The 14,844-nt window shown below is 45.9% G+C and overlaps 3 protein-coding genes across 3 annotated transcripts; 1 reads left to right on the top strand and 2 right to left on the bottom strand.

Annotated features, from left to right (window-relative positions):
• The first annotated feature begins 2,503 nt into the window (after positions 1 to 2,503).
• LOC101628853 (olfactory receptor 52D1) lies at positions 2,504 to 3,485 on the top strand. Its single transcript, XM_004683128.1, has one exon. The coding sequence runs from the start codon at positions 2,520 to 2,522 to the stop codon at positions 3,474 to 3,476; it is 957 nt and encodes a 318-aa protein (XP_004683185.1). The 5' UTR covers positions 2,504 to 2,519; the 3' UTR covers positions 3,477 to 3,485.
• Positions 3,486 to 5,783: 2,298 nt separating this feature from the next.
• On the bottom strand, positions 5,784 to 7,349 carry LOC101622335 (ubiquilin-3-like). Its single transcript, XM_004683651.2, has one exon. It carries the CDS (start codon positions 7,335 to 7,337, stop codon positions 5,784 to 5,786), a length of 1,554 nt encoding a protein of 517 aa, XP_004683708.1. The 5' UTR covers positions 7,338 to 7,349.
• Positions 7,350 to 12,551: 5,202 nt separating this feature from the next.
• Positions 12,552 to 14,513, bottom strand: UBQLN3 (ubiquilin 3). The gene has a single exon (XM_004683650.1). The coding sequence runs from the start codon at positions 14,511 to 14,513 to the stop codon at positions 12,552 to 12,554; it is 1,962 nt and encodes a 653-aa protein (XP_004683707.1).
• Between the last annotated feature and the right edge of the window lie 331 nt (positions 14,514 to 14,844).

The raw sequence follows: 14,844 nt of genomic DNA, 5'->3' as shown, positions 1-14,844 counted from the left end.
AATGTGCATTACATATAAACTCCCTAGAGAAGACCACTTTGGTTTTCACACTTGGGCATTGTAGAGAGAGAATCTATAAATACCCTTGTTTACTAAGGCATTGGCTGGAGGAAGCTGGAACACAGGGCTGAGTTGAAGACGTTCACTAAACCCAGAAAATAGAGATCAGATAAAAGATCACACATTTGGACCCTCTTCTCCTCATAGCATAACCAACAGAACCTTCACAGAAACACAGTTTTTGCCTCTAACAACAGTTGGCACTCAGAACCTCACTCCTGCATAAGCTGCAGCCTCACCTCCTGCAGAGCACCCCTGGCAGAGCTGCAGCCTCGGCATCCTCCACCTGCAAACTTGTGTCTGTAACACAGGTATGTCTTTGAAGCCCAACCCCCAACAACTGCTCTGTGAAACAATTCAGAGTTAAATTATTGAGGTCTAGATCAGAGAGAGGGCCATCAAAGAGAAGACCGTTGGGATAGTTTTGGGAGCATCACCCCCTGGTGGTGTAGGCTAACATTGCAGCTCAGTAACACATCCCCTGATTTCTTGGCTGGTGGGGAGGAAGAGGAATTCAACTCTTAAAGCATCTTTATGAGCCTCATACCCAAAGATGGCATCAGAGTAGTAACAATCGTATTATAGTGATAATCTTCCTTAGGGGGCAAAGATAGTCTGGGAAGAGAAAAGGGGAAGGTGGAGTGGTCCAGCTCTCTGCACTCCCATACAGGCTTGTCTTCCCCTGTGTCAAGGCTGAGCCCCACACCAGCTGCTGTCATCAGTGAAAGTCTCAATGCAACAAGAACAAATTCTCCTTAACATTGGGAATTCTCATAATGAATAAAGTGGTTGTAACATCCTGAATTGATATTAGACAAAAATGCGTTGCTTGAAATATATAAGAATCCAGATATCGGTCATATTGACAGTGATTGGGGTGAGGTAAAAACATGTGACTCTGAACTAGGTCCATGCAATCTAATTTCTGCTCTGCAACTGACATACTTTATGACTTGGATACATAAATCATCTCTCTGAAATTTGTCTTCCCGTTAATTAGTGGTACACATAATAATCATATAGTATTGTTTTCAGGAATTTGTGGAAAGGAGGTATTATTTTGGTAGTACAAAGTTTTTATCACATAAAGATGATATTTTGCTCAGTCACAAAATCTTGTGAATTTAGTAGACCAGGGGATGCCATACCCAATTTAGAGATGAAATGAAAGCACAGAATGATTGGGTATTTTTCCAATGTCACATAATCAGCAGAGTAAAGATGAGTGAATTACCACTGAGTCATCTTTGCAGGGACTGCCATGAGGAGTGAGAAATGTATTCAAAATCATACAACATTTTGTTACAGAATCAGGATTGAAATTTAAGTTTCTCAGAATCCTAAGCAAGTTTCTTTTAGGTACACAATATGTTTCTAAGGGAGAGTATACATAAGTACTAACTAGCTTCATGGTGAAAACATATCTTCTTTCTGGGACATTTTACTGCTAGCAACACAGGACACTGCATTTTTCTCCCTGAATCTACTCCCATCAGCGCTTTACATGCTAAGCTTGCTTGCCTCAGTTGGTACACTGAGGATGTGCAGAGCTTTGGATTAATGTTGCCATGGTTAGGAGAGTTGCCCTCCAGTTTACATGTCCAACATCTCTCAACTTCTTCATTGTACCCACATATATAACCATTCTCTGTAGAAACTCAGTCATGACAGATGTGGCTATATTCAGGCTGTGTAACCTCTAGGTAGGCATTTTAGCTAAGGTGTAAAAAAGATGTCATTTAGTAGATATGGAAGAAACATCACAAGCTCAGAAAATAAGATGAATATGTTACTATACCATTAAGTAAAAAAAAATCAATGATAAGTTACTGAAAGTCAGTAATGTTGAATGAAGGGTAATGATAATGCCTAGCTACAGACACAGTCATGATCAGTGTGGAATTTACAATTGCAAAAAGACATAGTTTCAACCAATGGGATTGTGCAAAGCATTTGAAGAATGAACAGAAAATAAAGGAAGACTAAAGAACAGATGACAGGAAAGGTTTCTACCAGGCAGAGGAAAATTCATGGAAGCTTAAAAAAGAAAGTAAGAAAACTGTAGGAATGAGGGGGGGGGGGAATCTAGGCACATGCCTAGATTTTGATACATTAAAGGTTAATACATGGTGTACTGGATGTATGGTAGATAAGTTTTGAAGGTTCAAATTGGACAAATGCTAAAAACTAAAAAAAATGAAATAAAATAGTTTCATGCTGGAAACTCGGAACTCAAATTATGAATGGGGAGTTATAAGAAATTGCCGGAAGGGAAAACAAAGCATTATGTGTTCAAGTATTTTAAGATCTTGAACGAGTTAATCACAACTCTTTTTCTCATTCTAAAAAATTCAGTAAAGGGTCATTATTCCACATAAATAAATTTGATCTAAATACCTGATGTTACCGTGCAGGCACAGCATCAACCCATGGAGAGAGCTCTTGATTGGCCAAGAGGAATGCCAGCTCCCAATGTCAGTGATGCCAGTCCCCCATCCACGCTCTTTCTTACCGGGATCCCAGGGCTGGAATGGGCTTACATCTGGATTGCTGTTCCCTTCTGTGCCATGTATCTGGTGGCGCTGTCTGGGAATGCTGCCCTCATCCTGGTCATTGCCTTGGACAGTGTTCTTCACGCACCCATGTACCTGTTCCTTTGCCTTCTCTCACTCACTGATCTGGCTCTTAGCTCCACCACTGTGCCAAAAATGCTGGCCATTTTGTGGTTCCATGCTGGTAAGATTTCCTTTGATGGATGCCTGGCACAGATGTTTTGTGTCCATTCTGTCTATGCTCTGGAGTCCTCGGTTCTTCTTGCCATGGCCTTTGATCGCTATGTGGCCATCTGCAATCCTCTGAGATACACAACCATCCTCAACCATACAGTCATAGGCCGAATTGCCCTTGCTGGGCTGTTCCGTAGTGTGGCTATTGTCTCCCCCTTCATTTTCTTGTTGAAGCGACTGCCTTACTGTGGTCACCGTATTATGACACACACATACTGTGAACATATGGGCATTGCTAGACTGGCCTGTGCCAACATCACGGTCAATGTTGTCTATGGGCTGACGGTGGCCCTACTGGCCATGGGTCTGGACTCTGTCCTAATTTCTGTCTCCTATGGCTTTATCCTGCGTGCTGTCTTCCGTCTTCCATCTCGTGATGCCCAGCACAAAGCCCTGAGTACCTGTGGCTCACACCTTGCAGTCATCACAGTCTTCTACATCCCTGCCTTCTTCTCCTTCCTCACCCATCGTTTTGGCCAAAACCGAATCCCCAAACATGTGCACATCTTTCTGGCTAATCTCTATGTGCTGGTGCCTCCTGTGCTCAACCCAATCATCTACGGGGCCAGGACCAAGGAGATTCGGAGTCGACTACTAAAACTGCTTCACTTGGGGAAGATTGTAGTATGAATTCTGAGCAGAGGTGAAATAAGAGACAAGTATACTGGTATGGTAGTTGTCTGTTTCTCCAAGTCTCTGACTTACTAAAGATCAAGGTAGGTAGGCCCTGTTCTTCACCTCTGATAGGAGAGGAATGTTCACACGAAAGGAAACATTAAAAGGACAAGGAAATGTCAGATGATCAGAGACATCAATATTTACCCTGAACATACTATAATCCTAAGGCTTTTGGCAACTTGCCCAAAGAGGTAATAATGGTTTTACTTTGGAGAAAAGTTTTCAATCAACAATAACCACTCCTTGGAATAAGCTCCATCAATGATATTGCTGCCACTGAACTAAATTCCAAATACTTTTACTGTTTCTCCAAAAGTCTGACTTACTAAAAATCAAGTTAGTTCCTGCTCTTTAAAGGAGTTGGGGCTTCATGACGGGAATGTTTCTCTGTAAGTCCAAGTAGAATAGAAAAAGAATATTTGTAGTTAATTTATTCTGAATTCCAACACTGTGGATAGTCATGAGCCAAAGTCTAGAATCAGAGTTCCCAGGTTGAAATCCTGGTTCCTCTACTTACTAGTTGTGTGGCATTGAGTGAGTTGCTCAGTTGTTCTATGCTTTGGCTGTGTTAAATGGACAATGATGCTGATATCGATTCAAGTTGTGGTGCAGGGTTAGGAATTAATGTAAAACATATAAACTATATAGCTTGCTAAGCATTATTCACCAAGTTATAACTGTTTCACAAATGTTTTATATAACTTCACCGGGTTATTATGATAATTTTATTATATAGGCTCTCCCTGGTAGCACAATGGGTTAAAGCACAGCACTGTGAAGCTATATATAGCCACTGCAGCACAAGTTTTATTCCCGGCCAGGGTGGTGACCCACATGGCGTGGCAGACCTCTCCTATCTCACCCAAAGCTCTCCTCAGCAGTATATTTCAATAGATCTGCCTGTTCTGCTCCCCACTTTGTCTCTGGTGAATCCTTTTACCCACCCACCCCATCTCTGGCCTATACCCCAACTCTTACATGTTTATAAAAAACACTTATTATATGGAAGCAGCCCAAATGCCCAAAAGTAGATGACTGGATAAAAAAGATGTGGTACATATACACAATGGAATATTACTCAGCAACCAAAAAAGAGAAACACATGTCTTTTGCAGCAACTTGGATGGAGCTGGAAAAGATCATGCTTAGTGAGATAAGCCAGAAAGAGAAAGAAAAATACCGGATGGTTTCACTCATAGCAGGAGTATAATGGACCAAGCGAGAAAATAACAAAAATAATGAACAACCATATACCAGAGACATTTTGCAGGGGTGGAGTGGGGAATGGGATCAAAAACGGGGGGGTGGAGAGGGAAATGCCCGTGATTATGGTGATGGCACACGGGTGACTTGGTGATGGGAAACCCACGGGGATTACAATTGAGATGGAAAAAAAAATGTACAAAATGATGTAAAAATAAACTTTTGTAAAATAAAAAAAAAAACACTTATTAGATAACAGCTCTAAAATATTTAAATAGTACTTTGGATGTAAACAGTACTTATTAAAACTGTATTTTTCCCATTCCTATTCTCCATTTTTTTGTTTCTTTTCCTGTTAACAATAAAAGTATCCCTTAGTAGCTTAATAAATTTAATTTTTTTAGTTTTGAGAATATTGTGATCCTCCCCTGTTCAGTATCACCACTGTACTGCAAACCCAAAATATCACCCATAGTCCCCCACCATAGTCCATTGTGCCTTATTAAAGATTCTTGCTTGCTCAGAATCCAAGTGTCTTTGTAATATCCTTTTCTTAGGATTTTAAATTTCTGGCATCTCCATGAAGCCACCAGCTAAGATCTGATAGACAAACCTGATCCCCTTACTCTGTACTCCAGACTCACACCTGAGGCTTGAATCCACGGTAAGGTTAGCTGGGAAGTGGGAGCCAACTGAGAAGGAGTAAAAACATGAAAAAAATTGGGGATTTCCTTCATGGCACACACAAAACCCTGAAATTAGGGTTTTGAGGTTAGAGTATAAAACACGGACCTGAGACAATATAGTATTGTGATCAATTCCTCTTTCCAATAATATTCTTGTTTCCCACTTACCCTCAAATTAACATCATACATGAGATCCAAGCAATCTTTTTAATGTAGAACAGGCTTGGGCAATAAGAGAGGGGCTTGCAAGTGTATGCATGACTTGAATAGTAAGAATTCCCAAAATAAGCTACTTCCCCTTCCCCTTCCCTTCCCCTTTCTTTCTTCCATCTCCATGGAGTGGTGTATTGTGGGTATCAACTGGAAGAACCTAGGCTTCTGGTGCCCCCAGCAGTCTCTCAATGGCTGCATGGATGTCTCCGCCTGTGGCCATCAGGGCCTGCAAGTTGGCATCATGATTGTCAAAACCCATGGCCTTCAGATGCTCCAGTTCTTGCTGGTAGCTGACTTCAGCTGAGGATGGTGGACACTGGGCAAACTGGGAGCAGGCACTGGCCAGTGCATGAAGGAGCTGAAGAACAGCCAAGGTGGGTGGCAGAGGGTCTGCTCTATGGGCTTGTCCTCTACTTCCAGTTTCAGGGGCTCTTCTAGTCCCACGTGGTCTACCTGTGCCCCACAAGTAAATTCCCAGCCCAGGCACCTCCCTGGCCAGAATCTGCAGGCCCTTTTCTATCTGTAGCAGCGCCTGCAATGCACGTGGGTTGGCGAGAATGGGAAGCAGTGGTATATGATGGCGTAGGGGACTGCCAGTGGTCAGGTGATGTAGCAGAGCTGGATTCTGCTGCAGGACATGCAGGGCTCGATGCAAGGCACAGGGTGAGGGTCTCTGCTGACTTGTTAGTGCAGCTTTCCCAATAGGCTCTTGGCTCTCCTGGGTGGGAGACTCCTGATCAAAGTCAGGCATGCCATTCCTGAATCCTGAATTGGCCTGACTGGAGACTGTCCCCCTAGCCTGGACAGCTAAACCTGCACTGACCTCTTGTCTGATCTCTTGTGCCAGTGGCCTGGAAGCTGCAGAGGCTGTGGAGGGCACTGTGATGGTGTCTGTCCTGCTGTGAGCATTAGCCTCTCCTCTGCAGGGCTCGGAACCTGGACTGTGGCCTTTAGAGGCAACCAGTGGGGCCAGAGTGGAGAGCATAAGCTGCTGGATATCCGAGCAGACAGCAGGCATGGCGCTGTCACCCGCTGGCACTGTTTTCAGGGCCTCCAGTCGCTGTTTATTTGCCTGCAGAAGATCCTGCTGCCAGGCTGGGTTGTGCAAGGTTCGCAGAACCTTAGAAGATGGTTCCGTTTTCTGTACTGGCTTTGATGATTCAGGAACGTGGCTGACATTGGCTGGTTTCTCACTTGCCAGCCCTTGCACCAGAGGGTCTTCAAGGGATTGCACTACAGATTCAGGGGTGGACATGAGTTGTATCAGCTGGCCGAGGAAGTCAGCCAGGTCAGGGGAGCAGCGGACCAGCCGGCCAAGCCTGGCTAACATGCCGGCGCTGTCGGAGGAAGAGGTGTCAGCGCGATGGGGGCCGGGTCCAGCGGGGCCTGGCAGAGTTCCAGGCGTGGGCAGAGCTCCTTTCAGATGGGTCCGCACCACCAAGTGGACTGTAGTGCCATCTAGGATGCCTCTCTGGCTCAGTAGGTCTTGATCCCGGAGGATCTTTCCCATGAAGATGAGCACCAGCCGGTCAGTGTCACAGTGAAGGCGTTTGGAGATCTGCTTCTTAAAGTGACGAACACTGCTGTTTTCAGCCAGCATAAACTCCTGGCAGTCCTGTGGGGTCTTGACAGACACTCTGATGATGTGTGATGATGGTTCCCGACCAGACACCAGTCTGCTGTCCCCGGCTTCTTCCCTAGCCCGTGCCATATTTCCTGGAGAGCAGAACACAGGCCACGTGAGGAGCTGTGCCAGCGGCGTTGGAGACCTGAGCACACCCCGTGCAGGGACCAGTAGTTATCCAGGGATGTCCCTGACCCACACCCTAAGGACCCTAAGCACGCCACCTCCCTGTACAGTGTAGCCCTGTAGCCACCTGGTTCCCATAGGAGGGCAGCTGCCCTTCTCCCGGGTCAGCCTTGGGGAATATGACGTCATTGGTGTGGTCACAGTGGGAGACCTGAATGGGGGAGGGCAGAGGTCTCACATCCTGAGACTGGCTCTCTTTATGATTTTACTTAAATAGAAAATTATTAACATGTTCCTGTCTAGAAATTTGTTTTGTACCAGCCTATTTCACTTTGGAAATGATACACTTGAGTTTTGAAATGAGTATAACTGCGTAGGAAAGGCACGAGAAACAGTGAAGCAGCAGTGAAGCACCTTTGAGCCAGCAGGTGGCGCTCATACTTAATGGTGTAAGACTGAGCTTCCAGACTCCGTCCTGAACTGGCGATTTGGGGTAGTAAAGCCAGTGGACATTTGAATGTAGAATGACTGGGGATAAACCGCAGGTGAGATGGTGTGTCTGTGGAGAAGTCTCCGGTCAGCTAACGCTCTCTGCAGTAGTATCTGGCCAAGTGCCAGCCTGTAGATTCATTCTCTCTCCCTCTCCTCTCCCTTTTCTCACTCCCATGTGAGTCATTCCTGTAGTTGCTATTTTTCTGTGTGTCTGCTTTTGGGTGGTTTATGGGATATTGATAAACGCCCTTATTCCTTGATTCATTTGAATCACTAGGTCTCACATCCAGCCAGTATCAAGGTGTGGATAAATTGTAATTTCTAATTTACAAGACCAGCTTCGTGGCTGGCTGGTTGCCAGCAGTCTGGCATTTCCTAATAAATGCCCAAACGCAGAACTTCTATCATCCAAATATTAACAAAACTAATTCCTTTTTTGGAAATTCCCCCATGAGTTGCTCCCAGCAGATTCAGATATTCAGATGAGTGCTTCTGGCTTTTCTTTGGCTGGAACAGTAATGTGTAGAAGGGGCTGGAGAATATCCCAAGTAACAATTGCCTTCACTTATCTCATGGTTGCAGGGATTTTTTTCCTCCCCACTGCCTTTGAGGGGGCCATCTCTTCATCTCCTTTCCTATAGACTCTATAGGGAAGATGCCTGAGTATCTCCTTCCCCAGCACCAGCTGGAAGTTCTTTCCAAGTCCATTCACCTACTTGTGTCTCAATAAGGGAGTCTTGTTCACACCGTGCACTGTTCTTAACATAAGAGCACTTGATGGCCCTGCCTGGTGGCACAACAGGTTTAAAGCACAGCACATGAAGCTATCCTCAGCCACTGCAGCAATAGTTCGATTTCCAGCCAGGGAGGTGGCCCCCGTGGCATGGCAGGCCTCTTTTGTTTTGCCCGCTGCTCCCCTCAGCAATGTATTTCAGTCCATCTGCCTGTTCTGCTCTCCACTCTGTCTCTGGTGAAATCTCTCACCCCCCATAGCTCTGGTCTGTACCCCAGTTCTTATATGCCTAAGTAAATAAATTTTTAAACTTGCAATAGAGAAGATGATATTGTTTGAATATTTTACACAGTATGTATATTCCCTCTATAATTATAAAATAAAACTAGTTTCTATTGAATCAATTATATTTGAAAGAAAAGGGAATTTGGACTGTAAATACTATAAAAACGTCCAACTTGAACTTTAAATGGCCCATGTGCTACCAATTCCATAATCACCAAGTTGTTCACCTTTATTTTTTATGTACCCTCTTTAAGCCTGGGCTTCACTATCTATAAAATGGCTGCTTTTCACAGATTTGTAGTGAAGAATCAAGGACATAATGCACATCAACTGCAACCCAAGAAATCTGAGAAGTGTGGACACTTGTTAAATATTGACTATGCTCCCAACATTACAGTCACTGCCAATCTTTGGCACACCCTGTGGTCAGCTCTATACATGGCTGGGTAACCCAAAGAACAGGCATGTGGCCAAATGCCCAGACACAGACCCAAGCATGGCTGGAGGAGATGCTCCGCAGATGGGTGGAAGAAGTACAGCATCCAGAAATCTCATCAGGTTGAGGGCTTCAACCTGATTCAATAAACACACTAATCATCAGTATATTGAAGATGCCATTTCATGTCACATTCCCATATTCTTCTCAGTGATTTGTTCAGCTTTTCCCATCTGAATAAGTTTTATTAGATACATAAAACTATGCAAAAAGTTGGAAGGGATCACGCTTAGTGAAATAAGTCAGAAAAAAAAAATACTGGATGGTTTCACTTGTAACAGAAGCATAAAGGATCGGGGTGGGGGAGGTGGTATAATAATAATAATGAACAACTATAGACCAGAGACATTTTACAGGAATGGAGTGGGGAATGGGATCAAAAATGGGTGAGGGAAAGTGCACTGGAGTACGGTGATGGCACACGGGTGATTTGGTGATGGGAAGCCCACGGGGATTACAACTGAGATGGGAAAAGGCACAAAATGATGTAAAAATAAACTTATTTTTTAAAACTATACAAAGAGCTTAATATACATACAGTAATACAGTTTCAGTGTTGCTTGCCAACAATTTACCTCAATGCAAAGCAGTGAGAATTTAATTTTGTAACCTGGAGCTGTCCCCCAGGGAAGAATGGCACCCAACTTGCCTTACTACTGAGAGCACCCTGGGCTCCTCAAATGAGAAACGTCTGGTCTTGCCCTTCTGGCAGGCTGTTTTCTCCTTCCTCTGTTTTCCAAGTAGATGTGAGCCATGTGTAGGTAATGATAATCTTTGAAGTTCATTTAGTTAGACCACGACACTCTTGTGGGAAGGGCAAAGTTTTTTTCCTTCTCAGCTTTAGGATAAAATTCCAATTCCTTGCCTATGTGCTCCACTTGTTCACGAACTGATCCATTCAATGAATACTCTCCCCTTACTGAGACTTTTAGGTCTACATTTGTAATTAGTGTCTGCTCTGATCAGCAGAATTTACTTCTCATGAATTCTCCTACTTTCCTTGACCCATGCAAAAGTCAAAGAAAAACAAAATTTATTTCCCAGATGTTTCTTCTCAGAAATGCCTGTCTATGAATTTTACCACAGCATATACGCCTTCCCCTTCAGAGGCAGTCCCAGGGCACTGGCTTCATGGGGCACACCCTTGAACAAGGGCAACTGTGATCTGGACAAGAACACCCCCTCTATTGGAGAGAAAGAATGAAGAGAAGGGAGGTTTGTGTTTCACCTAGAGAGACTGAGGCCTAAAACTGTGGGATAAAGTTGTACCTAAAGGTAGTCTCATCTAAGTCACATGCTGGCTGCTAAAAAAAGATAAAGAAGGGGTGCTCAAAGTATCTGGGGTTCCACAGACAGATTTTTTTCTTCTGCTTTCCTAATGAGACTGAGACCCCAAACTGAGGCATTGATGTTTAAAGGCACATAGGTCAATTTTACTGTAGCTGCAACCTCCATCAGAGATCATTTTCCTTCCTCAACAGGAAGATAGCATCATATTATGTTTACACACTTATTCTGTAATCAGCCTTTAACCCACTGTTCATGTGTGTGCTTTGGCATATGTGCAAAATAGAATGTGCCCAGATGAAGATGAAGTTAATCTGAGCTTTATATGATGTGTTTGTGCATTTCCCTTTAATGCACTTACCAAAGTAAGCCCAGGAGCACACTGGTGTGTCTGTTTTCCGGGAGGCATAGTTCACTACCCTGAGTTATGGTTTGTAACACTTTACCCCAAAAGAACCCACATAGCAGAGAACATCGCTGAAGGCAGACTAGTATAGTCTGAGGTGTTGAGCACACTTTGTGGTTAGGACAGCTTCCTTCTGTACCTCTGGACATGACAGCACTTCTGCTGGAATATTCTTCCCCCTCAAATCTGTACCTACTTTGTTCTTAGTACATTTCAGAGTTTTGCTCACCCAAGCCTCTCCCCAGACTAGATTAAGCCCATTATGCTACTTCACAGTCCTAATCTTTTTCTATAAAGCACTTAGCTTTTAATTATATGGAGTTACCTCTATACATATCGTACAGATGTATGTTGCTAAATCAGATCATGTTTCTTTTACTCTTCTTGATTTTCTAATTCCCAAAAGAATGCTGGGCACAGAGTTGGTACTCAACTTCTGAGCTAAGAGTTGCAAGAAAGACAAAATCCTGAACAAGCAGCATCCACAGCAATGAAATCAATCCACTCTCTCAGTCTGTGAACTTTAATGTTAGAGAGCCTTAAAAGATGACCTGAGGGCCCTCCCTGGTGATACAGGGGGTTAAAGCACAGCACTAAGAAGCTAAAGCCACTTCAGCATGAGTTTGATCCCTGCCGCAGAGGTGACCCACATGGCCTGGCAGACCTCTCCTGACCCACCCGCTGCTCCCCTCTGCAGTGTACTTCATCAGTCCAACTGTTCTGCTCCTCACTCTGTCTCTGGTGAATCCTTTCACCACTCCTGTACCTCTGGCCTGTACCCCAGTTCTGTGTGCATAAATAAATAAATCTTAAAAAAAAAAATGTTGACCTGAATCTTGCCCTACTTTAGCCACTCAAGGATCAGCAGCAAATCCAGAAAATGAGATCCACCTGTGGAATAATCTTCATGAGCAATAAAAATAAAATAAAATAACCTGTGCCAACTTTTGCCTCAGGCTGATAGTGGAGAGTAGCTGGTGGCAATTCATACAGGACACAGAATCTGGGGAACTCAAGGAGGACAGTAGGAAAGCTACAGACCTTAGGTCCCCCTCTATTCTTTATACCTCTGAATCTTCTAATTTCAAGCTTTTGGTTTTCCTCCAAATCCTCCCCATCTATGCAAAGATATTCTTATCCCACCCCTTCTATACTGTCCCTTTTTCTCATCGTCCACAAAGAATCAGACACAGGAAGTAAGAGGCACTGGAGATTGGATGTAATTGCATCTCAAGATAGGCATAAGCAGAGCTCAGATTGGGGCCCCACAATGGCACAGTGGGGTGGTCAGGTCATATGGAGCACCCCTACCCTGTTTCTGGCTCATGTTCCTCCTCATTGTGTTGAACGACATTGTCTCCACAGGAAAGGGCATCATAGTAAATTTGGCTCATAGTGCAGCTGCATTCCAGAATGGGGAGTTGGGGGATGGGGGAAAACACAAAGGAAAAGATATGGTCTAAATAACTGGGGTGTCTATGGCTGCCTCAGTTTCTCCACAGCAGCATCCACATCACCTCCCGTGGCAATGAGAGCCTGGAGATTGGCTTCAGTATTCAGAAACCCCAAGGCCCGAAGTTGTTCTAGTTGTACCCGGAAGTGAGTCTCAGGCTGCAGCTGCTGGGTATTGGCCCTAGCCAAGGCCTGCAGCATCTGGAGGAAGGGGGTGGAATGCAGCCCCTGCTCCATGGAGCCCTGTACTAGAGGAACCTCAGGAGCTGGGGCTGTGGGTAGCTCCTCTGGCACAATGGCTCCCTCTTTAGGCTCTGTGACTCCTGCCAGACCTCCCAGCCCTGTGAGGCGAGGCATGAACCAGAAGAGCAGGCGAGGTGCCTCTGTGGCCAGGAGCTGCAGGCCCTGTTCAATCTGCAGCAGGGCCTGTACCGCGCGAGGGTTTGCCATGGATGCCTGAAGATGCAGCAGCAACGGCAGCTGCTGGCGCATATCCCCCTGCAACTGTGGGGCCTGATACATGCTGGTTGGCCTCAGAGACCTTGAATAGGCTGGCTGTGGCAGCCAGGCATGCTCCAGGATTCCAGGGGTAACAGCCATGGGGAATGGTGGTGAAGGAGCAAATAGCACCCTATTGGCAAAATCCCCCAACCCTGAGACAAGATCGGGCATGTTGATGCTGTGGCCAGTGGAGCTGTTCCCTGGAACATTGTGGCCCCTACCTTGTCTAGTACCGCTCCCTGTGGGGTGTCTCAGGAAGGCTGGGCAGGAGGACCTTCCCTTCAATGCTACTGTCTGTCTGGGGAGCGGTATGCCTGGCTCAGGGTCCTGGGACAAAGTTGGGGGAACTGTGTTTCTCTGTGACGCTGGTTCTTGGTTTGGGCGGAGGATGGATGCCATTCCCTGCAAGTAGGCTCCCAGGGACTGGGAGGTATCATGTAATTGCTGTAGATAGTCAGAGAGTCCTACATTACCCAGGATGTTGGGAACCCTATTTCTAATTGCAGATACATCATGGTCGCCAGGCTGCCTGGCCCTCCTGCCTCCTGAGCCTCCATAAGTGGAAGCCCAGGGGTTGGGGAGAGGGTCACAGTTCTCCATCCTTGAAGGCCGATTGCTACTGCTGGTAGCAGTAACAGTAGCACTAGTAGCAAAGGGATTGCCGCCAAACTGCTCCTGTACCGCATTCAACATTGGGTCCATGATATCAGTGTACATGTTACGAAGCACATTGTAGCCGCCAGGGATGCTCTCCAGGTTACTGAGTGCCCGGTCCTGGCTACGCATCATCTCTTGCATCATGGCAGGGTTGCGTAGAAACTCCAGTGTCTGCTGCATGATTTCAGGGTTGTTGAGAATATGCCCGATCTCGGGGTTATGCTGAATCAGCTGCTGCATATGGGGGTTGTTGAGAACCAGCTGGCACACCAGGCTTGTGTTAGACAGCAGACCCTGGATGAAAGAGTCATCGATGATCTGAGCTATGAACTCAGGCACAGACACGTGCTGCCACATCCGTGAGCTCTGTTGGTCGGACAAACTGCCAGAGGCCAGATCCAGCCCACTGAGGCCTCTGAGGACCCCTAAGCTAAAGATGGGAGGGCCATCTGCTGGGTAAATGGGGCTGGACTGAGGGAGTGGCCCAGGGCCTAGGGCTGAGGCAGGGACTGAAGCAGCTGGGCACTCTGTGCCTATGGGGCGGCGCTGCATCTTGATGACCAAGTGGACAGTGAGGCCATCTTGCACTCCACACTGTGCCAGCGAGTCAGGGTCCTTGAGAATTTTGCCGGCAAAGATTAGGACCAACTGATCAGGGTGGGCCTTAAAGCGCTGGGCTATCTCTTCCTTCAGCTGCTGGATGGTGCATGTGTCTGTAACTGAGAAGTCCTCCTTGTCCTTGGGTGTCTTCACTGTCACCTTGATGAGGTGGGGATCCTGGACTGGCACTGGGCTGCCCTGTGGCAGAGTTTTTCCACTTTTGGCCATGGTGGGCAGCAGGAGGCCCAGATCTGTGGGGACACAGCTGGGGAAGTGGGAATGGGAGACAAAGTCATCCTTTTGGGCAGTGGTGAAAGTGGAAAAGGTGGGGGGGGGGGTGCAGGGGAGTTGCTATCGCAGTTTTAAGGAACTGTGGGGTCCTTCAGATCCCTGAGATAGGAGGATTTTGGAAACTCTGGGTTCTAGAAATGTTGAGTAATAGGAGAGAAATATGAGGCCCTGAGGAAGAGGGCTACAGTTCATAAGCAAAGGGGACAAGACAGAAAGAAGGGCCGAGTTTGAGGCACACATACCAATCTGCTGTGGCCCCGTCCTTCCT

This window comes from Condylura cristata, unplaced genomic scaffold (genome assembly GCF_000260355.1).
Source record: "Condylura cristata isolate star-nosed mole 26May11 unplaced genomic scaffold, ConCri1.0 scaffold00015, whole genome shotgun sequence".
NCBI classification, from domain to species: domain Eukaryota; kingdom Metazoa; phylum Chordata; class Mammalia; order Eulipotyphla; family Talpidae; genus Condylura; species Condylura cristata.
The sequence above is the reverse complement of the archived record's forward strand: the minus strand, read 5'-3'. Positions and strand labels throughout refer to the sequence as shown.

Bases quoted from the DNA above. Each gene is read 5' to 3' on its own strand.
- UBQLN3 (XM_004683650.1), bottom strand. From the start codon at position 14,513: ATGGCCAAAAGTGGAAAAACTCTGCCACAGGGCAGCCCAGTGCCAGTC.
- LOC101628853 (XM_004683128.1), top strand. From the start codon at position 2,520: ATGCCAGCTCCCAATGTCAGTGATGCCAGTCCCCCATCCACGCTCTTT.
- LOC101622335 (XM_004683651.2), bottom strand. From the start codon at position 7,337: ATGGCACGGGCTAGGGAAGAAGCCGGGGACAGCAGACTGGTGTCTGGT.